We start from the raw sequence: 11,488 nt of genomic DNA, 5'->3' as shown, positions 1-11,488 counted from the left end.
TTTCTTCCATATCCCCTATTGGCTGTGAACGCAGCATTAGCTGTGGCAGTGTATCCTCACGAGGTGCTCACCTGCGGTTACTCGGTCATGATGTTGTCCAACCCACCTGAAAGACCTGCCAGGCTAAAGGTTAGAAAATACACTGGTTTAAGTCTGTTGGAATACCAACATTAACGTTTTATTACTGTCTCAAATATCATTGGGCCTAATAACTCGATAACTTAGGCTAAATCAGCTCATCAACTGATAAACAATTGCTAGCTTAAGTTAGCGAGGCTAGCTAGCTAGTTAACGATAGCTAACGTTACATTAGCCAGCTATTGTTAAATCTCGCTTTTTCAACAACACATAGTGTTCCAATATAAAGTACTTTTGTCCAGCATTGTTCCACAACTGTCTTGAAATGACATTGATGTTTTATAGCGGCCAGCAGTCCGTTTATAACGTTACATAACGTCATGTAACTTGTAAATAACTTAAGCCTTTGTGGTAAGTTGTTTTAACATCTGCTATTTCTGATTTAATTATAATATTATATTATCAGTTATAATTAAAAAGCACACACTGTACAGTCTCCGTTAGGCAACTGTAATAGGCAACAGTCGTATGCATAATTGTAATGGTGAATACCTCCTAAATAAGTACGTTATTTCTGTGGCTTTGGAAAGTCATTTAATATTTGTGAACAGAAGCCTCTCTCTTTCTCTCTCTCTCTCTCTCTCTCTCTCTCTCTCTCTCTCTTTCTCTCTCTCTCTCTCTCTCTCTCTCTCTAACACTTGTGAGAATTACTGTCAGAATGAGCCAAAAAAAGTTGTTGAATATTTATTCTCAAAAACTACAGCGCTCGGAATATATTCTAACATCTATATTTTGCGCATTATGTCAACAGGTCATTTACGGCCATAACTCAAGACGGTGTTTTCAGAAAGGAGCACTGTCTGCAGAGGTAACGTTGTCAGGATGGCCGAGCGGTCTAAGGCGCTGCGTTCAGGTCGCAGTCTCCCCTGGAGGCGTGGGTTCGAATCCCACTTCTGACAGTATAAGTTTTTCGCTGCTGCTTCGCTTAGTACCATGAGACCATTAGGGAGCCAAGGCATGCAGTAGAATGCCGCAAATGTGAATTAACAACCGGGAATCTCGTCTTACTAACTGTAGATGGAGATAGGCTCTTGCTAGCAATAATGTAAGCGAGCAAGCAAGCCAGTTTTCTCTAGTTTACGCTTCATGGATCAGATGTTGGTTGCTGCGTAATCTTACCTGGTAAAGTAGATAGATAAATAGATAGATAGATATTTATTGATCCAAAGAAAAATGGGAATTTACGGTGTTACAGCTGCAAAATCAGTCACACAGCACAGAATATAAATATAAATGAAATACAAGGGAAAATATACATACATAAAATATAGATGAAATAATAATAATAGCACTAAAATAAAAGAATAAATATTTAAATATATATAGGATGGGATAACAAAATGTGCAACTGCTTAAATAATATGCTAAAATGTATGCTAAATGTAAATAAACCAATTGTGCAAGTTGCACTTAGTGCAGTATTACTATAGTATAACATATAGTATAGTGCATTAGTGTGCTGTCCAAAAGTAGTAACTTGTAAATGGCAAGCTAGCCAATTTACCACCCAGCTCTGAAGTCTGGAGGAATTAGCTGATGTTATCAAAGCCCGTCTACAGAAAGCCTGTTCACTCCCTATTCTACCAAAGTACTGGAAATATCAAGAGAGTGGAAGGTCTTCCCTTATCGGAAATTCTTTGATGTTATCCACTCAAGATGGTGTTTTGGAATGTCAGCTACACTTAGTTAGTGATCAAAAGATCCTAGCCACCTCTTTGAACCTATTTGGCTAACAGCAGTCAGGATGGCCGAGCCGTCTAAGGCGCTGCGTTCAGGTCGCAGTCTCCCCTGGAGGCGTGGGTTCGAATCCCACTTCTGACAGTATGTGTTTTTTACTGTTGCTGTTCTTTATGACATGAGACCATCTGGAGCCATGGAATGCAGAAGAGTGCTGTAAATGTATGAATCAAACACAAACATACAAATTTTTACCTGGGGTGCCCAAACTTTTGAGACCCACTGTAGTCTGTTTTAGGCCAGCAGTGGCGCCTGCATAGAGCTGTATGAGGCAGGACATGACATGATGTACTATATCATAGCCACTTCATAATTTGGTTATAAACAACATAGTCTCTTCCATTTCTTAAATGTGTTCGCTGGTGAAGTAATTTGGCATGCTAGCCAACTAATCCAATACAATATTTTGCTAGCAATAATGTTAGCGACCAAGCAAGATAACGATAGCCAGCTTTCTGTAGCTTGTGCTTCATGGATTAGATGTTGGTTGCTTCGTATTCTTAGCTGGTAAAGTAATTTGCAAATGGCAAACTAGCCAATTTACCAGCACGCCCTGAAGTCTGGAAGAATTAGCAGAAATTGGCCACTTAAGACGGTGTTTTGCTAGATCAGCTACATTTAGTTCATTTTGGCAGTCAGGATGGCCGAGCGGTCTAAGGCGCTGCGTTCAGGTCGCAGTCTCCCCTGGAGGCGTGGGTTCAAATCCCACTTCTGACAATCATTGTTTTTGGCTGGAACTGTCCCTTGTAACAGGTATCCAGGGCATGCAGAATGCCAAAAATGTAAATCAAACACCTTCTTTGCATGTCAGATGCTAGCTCACTTACAGGCAATTCTGTTGTAGGCCAGTGCGCCTTCAAAGAGCTGCACGAGGCAGGACATGACGCCATGTACTCTCACATAGTCACTTCATAATTTGGTCATAAACAACTTAGTCTCGTGCTGTTTCTTGAGTTTGTAAACTGGTGAAGTAATTTGGCAAGCTAGCCAACTAACATTTCCACTCAGCTATTCTTTTGCTATCAATAATGCAATTTTAATAATTAATTTAATAATAAGTTTTGACCCCTGATCCGATTTTTTAAATATAGAATATCTGCCAACACCGAGTCCCCATACGATACTTGTAGTTGCTCAGATAATATAGCTGCTGACTGTTTTTGTTTGTTTACAAAAATAACAAAGTAAACAAAGGAACTAAAATATGTCTAAATGGCTTAATACATTTAATTTAGTGCAGCAAACTCATTTCAGAGTCATTTTTCTCAACCCCAAAAACAATTCCCTTTAGGATCCCGCCCACAACCAAAGAATAATAATTTTAAGTTCCTCCTGTGCTAGTCAATCTTTGATAAAAACGAATCTCAGTGATGCCTGATTTCTTCTCGTGTTTACAGATCTCAGCTCCAGGGAATAGCGGCCTGAAAGCGTGGTTTCCTGGTGGAAGGGTGGAGACTTGGTGTAATCTGCTTCTGCAAAAAAAGGGAGGACTAAGACACATGGACCAGACGGTGAGTGGACACACTCATCATGGTGTGAAAGACGGTCTGGCAGTGGGCTATTGTCTGAAATTACTTTTGGCCTGAAAACATTTGATATCCATGGGCAGGGCTAAAAACTAAGCGTTCAGTGTTGCAATGCGATTCAAGTATTTTTAAAGGTCAGGTTTTACATCCCTAACATTTGACCTGTATTTAGAGTCTACAGTCCTCATTACACAATAGCACCTGTGTATTCGGATTGCACTTCTGTCACACAGTGGTGGGACGGTGTCATCATGTCTTTATTTACCCTGTTCCTCAGGTACAGTTTGTCGGAGAACCATTATGACAAAACTCGATCAAATTAAACTTTAAGAAGTCAGATCTGCATGTGGTCTGCTAAAGGTGGGAAGCAGGATTGAAAACATTCCCCAAATAATTGATGATGACCAACTTCCAACTTAAAATCATCTGCTCTTGAGTCTCTTGCACTATAATTCTAACCATTAAATGATGCAAATTTGATTTGTAATATTATCCCTTTTACTCTTTTTATTCAGAAAGGGCCTGAGACTGTATCCTTACAAAATGTCTTGATTATAGTAAACTGTTATGTGGTGAGGTTTTAAAAAGGCTGGACAACAAAATGGGAAAGAGAAAAATTCCAAAGTTTCATAATTTTGTCTGAAGCACAAATGAACACGTCTCTTAATAACAACATGCAAACTGGCTGTAGTAAATAGCAGTTATATCAATTTATTTGTATTTTGTAAATTTACCCATATGTTTTATTTGAGTTTGTTTTGTATTTGGTATTGTACTTACTATTATGTAAATATATACATCTTAGTTATTTATTTTATTACACATACGCTACTGAGGGTCCTTTAAAAAGTTAATGATCATCTTTCAAAACAATGTACTAATTGTGGCATTTCCCCTAATTCCCACATTTTCCACAAGTCTGTGAACGTAGCATGACAAGGTTCCCGGTTGATCATAGTTGCTCAAACTTCAACAGGCTCCAATTTCTGCTTTAGTACTGCTATCTAGTGGCTACCTAATGCAAACACCACATTCAATTATCATGTGTCTAGATTTGAAATGATTTTCTAAATGTTGCATGTACACTCTTTAAGATGCGTTTTGTTTTAGCAGTCAGGATGGCCGAGCGGTCTAAGGCGCTGCGTTCAGGTCGCAGTCTCCTCTGGAGGCGTGGGTTCGAATCCCACTTCTGACATAAGTAGTTTTCTACTTCATGAATCTACATATACCTTTTGGATGATCAAACGTACCAGGTGGTAAAACACACATAAGAAACAGTATTTAAAACCCTGTATTTAATTAAATGATTCAGTAAGTCTGACTGGGTTTGCCTCTCTCCATCCCTGAAAATCCACTAGAGGGCAGGAAAACCCAGTTAACGTGTTAAAGTCTACTGTGATTGCTGCTTAGTTAATGGTATATCAACCAGACCACACAGGCCCATCATTTTGAGGAGTCACATTTAATTTTGCATGTAGTCCACATTTCAAATTACAAACTTGTCAATTATAGTATAACTAATGTCTCTGAATGCTATCATTACAATTGTATGGTATGTGTTAAGATTAGGTTTTGAAAAAATATGGTTTGAGGGAAATAAAATATCATGATGACATACCTAAAGAGACTCAACCTAACAAATCATTTATTATCACCAAGTGTGTTTTGTGTTCTCAGTCAGATATAGTAGCCATGTTCATCGTGTAGATAGACAGATAATACTAAAGGATAGATTTTTAGTTGGTTAAGTCTCTTCATGGGATTTCTTAATAATAATAAAAAATAGTGATTTGTCCCTTAATTGGTTGAACAAACATTTAAATTGACCTAAAGGTGCTTAAATAACTAATTGAAATGTACACCTCATGCTACAATGTAACAACCAAACATGAGACATGTAGCTCAGGGCTCCAGACTAACTGGGTGCCTCGGTTTCACTGGTGCACCCAACTTTTTTATTTAGATGCACCGGCACAAAATGTAGGTGTACCAAATTTATCTTTGTGTTGCCGTTAACGCCACAATTTCAAGGTAACCTGTTTATCACGCTCCATATACAGTCATATTTTTTAAGGAAATGATTTTAAACAAGAATAAGGTGTAGGTAAATAATTGTTTTTATTTAAGGCACAATTATACTTCATAAAAAAATGTCTCAAACAACTAAAATGTTTGAAGTGCTTCAATGAGAAAGCTCCTTCACTTGTTTTCAACAACAATAACAGGGTCAGTGGAGTTACACACGTCTTGCGCATATGAAATGTCTGTATTGTCATTGCGCTGCATGTTATATTAACTATGATAATGTCACCGTGGGTCACATCTCTCGCCCAGGTCCAGCAGAATCCTCACACGCTATCACTCTACGAACTGAAGTCAGTTGATTTGAATAACTTCTCCTGTTTTTTGCCGTGGCGGCCGCAATAACAGAGTTACCAGCAGAAACACTGGTACCAATGAGTCTACAGGTTTGCCTCTTATGCTTAACAACATACAGCTGGGGTAGTAACAATTCAAACTGAGGACAAATGTCAGAGTGTGGACCGGCGCTGTCCCCGCTGTGTCTCTCCATGTTGCTGGGGAGCGGTGTGTGAGTGAATGGGGACGGGGCTGTGTGGAGAGTAAGAGGAGAAATAGGTCAGGTAGAGCAACATTAAACCATATCGATATAAACAACATTGCTTTGTTTGTGGAGAGGCAGCAGATGCGAGGACGTTAGGTGAATTTTTGATGTCCCACCCTTACTAATTTTGGTGGCATGTGCGAGAGCCCTGTAGCTGTGTCCTCTTCAGGTCGGTCCTGTCTCTGATGGTCCTGCTGCAGCAGCTTTACCCTGCTTGTTATCACTGCTGCTCTTCACGCCTGGTCTTTGTCTTGTCTCCTGGTGTCGTTTCCTCTCCTGTCTCTAAAAGACAAATGTTTTCAGAAAGCATGCTGGCTTCTTGTCTTGTCAACACATGAATACTATAGGAATTATTACAGCAGAACAATATCTAAGTGAGATAGTTTGTAGTCATTGCTGTTTCTTCTTGGCTCTCAAAGCAAAGCATACAACAGATATAATTCTGATAATATTGTGTATAATATGTAAACTTATCTTTTTACAGAAGACGGGTCCCAGTGCATGGTTTCTCCTCTCCATGTGAAACACAAATGGCAGATCAAGAAAAAAAGCAGGTAATAATTTCATCAACGAGGTAAACAGAAGAACTCATGTTCAGTACAGAGATGTCAATACAAAGATACAAAGAGGGTAACTGTGTATTCCTCTTTTCAAAGTAGAGGGTCCACAATTGCACGCTGTCCTGCTTCCTCTCGACTCATAAGATCTTTTCCTTGTCTCTTCCTAGTGTTGTGTTCTTCCCTCTCTCTAAAAGACAGATGGCAGTGTAGGATGGTATTAGTTAAAAAAAAAAAAACTTAAAAAGCCAGACAAACTATCCATTTTGTATTTGATACAAATGTATACTTACATTTTTTTTAGGAGAGGGTTCACTATGTATGCGGTGTCTTTTCCTTGTCTCATCCAGACTTCTCTTCTTCCTCTGAAAGACAAACTGCAGATATGGGTGATTAGGGTTACTACAGATACTGTTGAATGTCCAGGGTTCTACTACATCGTAAACACTAGTAAAGATTAAGATGATCTGTTAAGGACTACTTAGCCATTTGATAACTCTTCCTGTGTTTTCTTCTCTGCAGGCAGACTGGCAGGTCAGGTTAGCTGAGAGAGAAGCACAGGTGGGCTTAATACTGTATTCTCTGGCCTCTATCTTGCTTGGTTCCACCTGTTCCTGCTTTTTCTATCAGCCTGTTCTTCCTCGTCCACCTGCCTGTCTCTGGTGGACTAGTAGTGTGGTTGGCTCTGACTGATCATGCAGCTGTGGCACTAGGTCTTCTCAATCCTAGCGCAAACTGAAGCCTTTAGCTTGTGGCGCTAGTGATGAGTCCGATTCATCAAATAATGTTGCATGTATTTCTAGCTCAAGAAAATACATTCAACAGTATTATTTACAGAAATCCATTTGAAGTACTAGTGCCGTGCAAGGCTGCAGTGGGTCAGTGTCTGTCCCAACACACTCTGGGCCGATGATGGAGTAAACCACAATTTAGATTTCTTAATTCCTCCTGGATGGGAAAAAAAATGATTGTCTTTGGAGAGAGCTCCTATCTCAAGTGATGCTCATAGCTCCCTCGTAGTTCCCACCAGATCAGACACACAGGCCAGCACCAAGAAATAAAGAAAGGTGCAATACTCACCGGTGCAAGATGCACCAAAAACACTGACCTGTGTACCACAACCATGGTGAGACAAACTATATACAAATGTACAATAATAACCCCTCAGTCAGCCCCGGTGCAAGACGCTACCGTGGAAGCCCTCAGGGGTAAGAATCCAGTTTCTTAATCTGAAAATCAAAGGGTGCAGCAGAGCAAATGTCCATCACAGTCTCAAGCGTTTCTTTGGGGGAGACTGGCTGCTGCTGCTGCTGCTGCTGCTGCTCTCCTCTGTGTACTTTCTCTTCTCGGGTCTCGGAGGCCTTGCAAACTGTGCAACCTTTTTGGGGAACTGACAGAGGACCGACATGCAAAGGTGGCCATCTTCACTATAGTCGGTCACCCTCCAGCGGTTGGTCAGCTCAGTGCACTCAGAGCTGTACACAGGGGAGATGAATCTGGTGACAGTTGTGCCGTCCAACTCCAAGTCGCAGAAATAGTTTCTGCGGTCGGCCCTCAGGACTCCGAGCTCCGTCCTCTCAGGAAGAACCGGGGTCAGCATGTTTGGAGGAGAGGAGCCCGCAGGTGGCACCATCACACCGGCTGGGGCCTCCGTCAGAGGAGATGGTGGGTTGTTCTCACTCTGGCTGGAAGGGAAGGGTGAGACCACCTCGTCTGAGAGGAAGACTCCATCAAAGGAAATGAAAGGGTAGTCCTTGGAACCTGTGAGGAGGTTGTGGTACAGGCTGAGGATGAAGTCACACATGGAGAGGATGTCGCTTTCACACAGTGGACGGTTCCTCAAGTTTGTCACAATCAGTTGAAGGCCTTTTCCTGGTATTGGCATGCATCCTAAATTGAGAGAGGAAAACATTGGTCATGTCCCGATCAGACCAATTAGCCAGCCCCAGTTCACTTCACAGCAAGACTTTTATTGTGAAAAATCTTAGATGTGAGATTGTTCATGTGTTTTAAGCCCAGAAAGATATGTCATATTGTGACAGGCATGCATTATTTCAAATCCTAATATTGTTTTTATTTTTCTCTGAATAATTGGCAAATCAATTTGTTACGTTAAAACATTAAAACGTGTGCAATTTCACATCAATTTGGACTATTATCATTATTATACGTTCGAAAAGCTAGAGCGGATCATTAAAACTTGCAAAAGACGTCCAGATGGGACCAACTGCAATCATTAGATCTGAGCAGTGTAACAATTAATCAAGTCACTTAGTTTGTTTTCCATTCATTTTTCCATTCAGGTGGGTTAGGTGTCGCCCAAAACTCCTTGACAACAACAAGGTCACATTTAATCACAATTAGTGCACCTAGTCAAAGGTATAACCTATACATTGGCATTCAGCACTTGTTTCACTGAACCATCCAGTTAGGAAAAATCAACTCGGTGAAGGTTGACCACCCTGACGTCACAAGAAATATATTCTGACATCGTTTCCATAGCGCGAGCAATATACACTACTTTTAGCATTTTTCAAAAAATGGCCTGGTCGCCATACTTTAAAATGTTAACTCGACGACCCTGGGGCATTAACTCACATATTAATGTTTTATAATCGCTACATTAATCCCATTTTCCACCGGTCACCTGTAGGCTATAGTTATAAAAAAGTAGCTAAATCATTTGACATCAAAATAACAACGTAACTCAGCTGTGATGTTTCACGGCGGCCTGGGGAAATGTTTCACCCAAACATGAAATAACTCATATTTAATTTTCAAATAGTATTATATTGTATTATACTAGCTATATAATATTATATTATTACATAACTCTATTATGATGTATTTAATAACTGTAAAGAGGAATAGCCTAACGCTTAAAGCGCTCTACTATAGGCTGTATTTTACCAAACGGTTCTTGCACCCGGGTGATGCCTATGGACAGCAGGTGTTTCTCCCGGAAGAAACCAGCGAAGGCCATTTTTTGGACACTTGAACCGCTTGTTGCTTGCTCCTGAAGATTTCCACAGTTCAGAGGATGTATTATTAGTTCAGGTTTTTCTCCAATTCAGCACTTGAGTTCTCAGTTGAAGAATCACGTAGGATATGTTCAGCTTCTCACGTGCAGAATGAAATTCGAACGGTGGCCTCTACCTCTGCATGTGCGGCTCAACACGTCATCTCTCGTTACCATGACTGCCGCTAGCGAGTTACTATTAAACAAACATTAAATTATAGGCCTAGGCTACTTTTTAAATATATTTATAACGGCGAAGAGTTGCTCCTTTATATTGAATAAACCTTTTCAGTGGAATTCAGGCAACAACTGTCATTGACAACTGCAACAGGAAATCAGCTTGGGGCCGATTTATAATGTTCAACTATATATAATATAAGATATATATAATATATTATGAACAGCAAAACAACTAGGCTACTATACACCAAAACAAATGCTATACAGCAGCAAAACAAATACTATACAGCACTAACTATGTAGGCTACAACTGGGACAATTACTAAATTGGCCCTACTAATAGGCCACTATATTGTAGGCTACTTATGGATTAACTACATTATGATATAATGTAGCCTACATAACATATGTTGATTATATATATATATATATATATATATATATATATATATATATATATATATATATATATATATATATATATATATATATATATATATATATATGTTGATTTTTTGTCATTGACGACTGCATCAGGAAATCAGCTTGGGGCCGATTTATAATGTTCAACTATGTACAACTGGGACATTAGGCCTACTAGGCCATAGGCTACTAATACTAGGCCTATATTATATTGATGGATTAACCACATTAAGATATAGTGTAGCCTACATAAAATAAGTTGATTATTTATATACATATATTATGTATGCATATTATATGTATAACAGTTAGACTTTTTCCGGCTTTACAAATGCGTAAGTGGTCTGCTCTTCTCTGTTTCATATTAGGACTGGCTACATAAACACAAATAGATTTCACAACAAATAAAAAACCACCTTGGGTTTCAAAGAATTGGCGATGGACACTTTTTTTTATTCTAGTATGAGTAAATACAGCATACATATACTAGGCTACATTTGATTGGCTAATCAGCCAGATGAATTGATGATGGAAATAATTGTTATTGTTTTTCAATGTCTTTTTAATTGAAATGATTTTTGTTTTATTTTTTACAAGTATTGCTCATTTATATTTAGAGTAGGCTAATAGGGTATTTATGTATAGGGCTGCATACAACTATTCACTAAGTTGTCTGGACTATAAAATATCAGAAAAAGAAAAGATGGATATGAACATGATGGATAGATTGCTTCATTTGCTAAATGGCTAGGTAGATAGCGTAGAAATTAAAATATAGGCCTAATATACGAATTAAAAATAATTTAAAAAAAGTCACTCACTTCTTCTTTTGGTAGCCTACCAATGTTTGTATATTTGGTAATGTAGTCTATGACACCTGCACTACCTGAAAATGTTGTAGTTTCCGTCCCTGTTTTTTTCATTTACTCCACACACTCTCTGTATATCTTTATTATCTGTATTTAAATTTTTCCACTACAAGTAGGCCTACTTACTTTTTCAATATTATTTATGGTCACAGGTAAATATACCTTATATCATGGTTACGTACTTTTGCATTATTACTTTGTTTACAAATTTAATTTAATTTTAACGCCACTTATTCACACTGCAATATTGTTTTTTTTTTGTACTATGGCAACCACACTTTACTTTACAATACCTTTAATTGACGCCACTTTACCTCAGTCTACCTTCTGCTCATTGTCCATTGTTTGCCTGTTATTCTTGTATGTTTACTTGTTTGTTTTGTTTTTTGCTTTTATTGTAGAAAATGGGAAATTCC

At 38.8% G+C, this 11,488-nt stretch overlaps 1 protein-coding gene, 1 long non-coding RNA gene and 4 other non-coding genes across 8 annotated transcripts; 5 read left to right on the top strand and 1 right to left on the bottom strand.

The window, feature by feature from the left end:
- Positions 1-35: 35 nt before the first annotated feature.
- LOC117938799 lies at positions 36-8,701 on the top strand. Of its 3 annotated transcripts, none has more exons than XR_004655483.1 (4): positions 36-129; positions 6,509-6,578; positions 7,104-8,571; positions 8,605-8,701. It is a non-coding gene; the product is annotated as an uncharacterized LOC117938799 (long non-coding RNA). The 3 variants fall into 3 exon arrangements; XR_004655482.1 differs by having other exon boundaries at positions 6,509-6,598; XR_004655481.1 differs by having other exon boundaries at positions 6,509-8,571.
- Positions 955-1,037, top strand: trnal-cag. Its single transcript has one exon. It is a non-coding gene; the product is annotated as a tRNA-Leu (tRNA).
- On the top strand, positions 1,877-1,959 carry trnal-cag. The gene has a single exon. It is a non-coding gene; the product is annotated as a tRNA-Leu (tRNA).
- Positions 2,510-2,592, top strand: trnal-cag. Its single transcript has one exon. It is a non-coding gene; the product is annotated as a tRNA-Leu (tRNA).
- On the top strand, positions 4,514-4,596 carry trnal-cag. The gene has a single exon. It is a non-coding gene; the product is annotated as a tRNA-Leu (tRNA).
- Positions 7,825-9,721, bottom strand: LOC117938795. The gene is made up of 2 exons (XM_034863681.1): positions 9,492-9,721; positions 7,825-8,471 (listed from the first exon to the last, which is right to left on the bottom strand). Exons 1-2 carry the CDS (start codon positions 9,562-9,564, stop codon positions 7,846-7,848), a joined length of 699 nt encoding a protein of 232 aa, XP_034719572.1. The 5' UTR covers positions 9,565-9,721; the 3' UTR covers positions 7,825-7,845.
- Between the last annotated feature and the right edge of the window lie 1,767 nt (positions 9,722-11,488).

The sequence above is a fragment of the Etheostoma cragini genome, chromosome 23 (assembly GCF_013103735.1).
Source record: "Etheostoma cragini isolate CJK2018 chromosome 23, CSU_Ecrag_1.0, whole genome shotgun sequence".
Classification (NCBI taxonomy): Eukaryota; Metazoa; Chordata; class Actinopteri; order Perciformes; family Percidae; genus Etheostoma; species Etheostoma cragini.
This window is presented reverse-complemented; position numbering and strand designations above follow the sequence as displayed.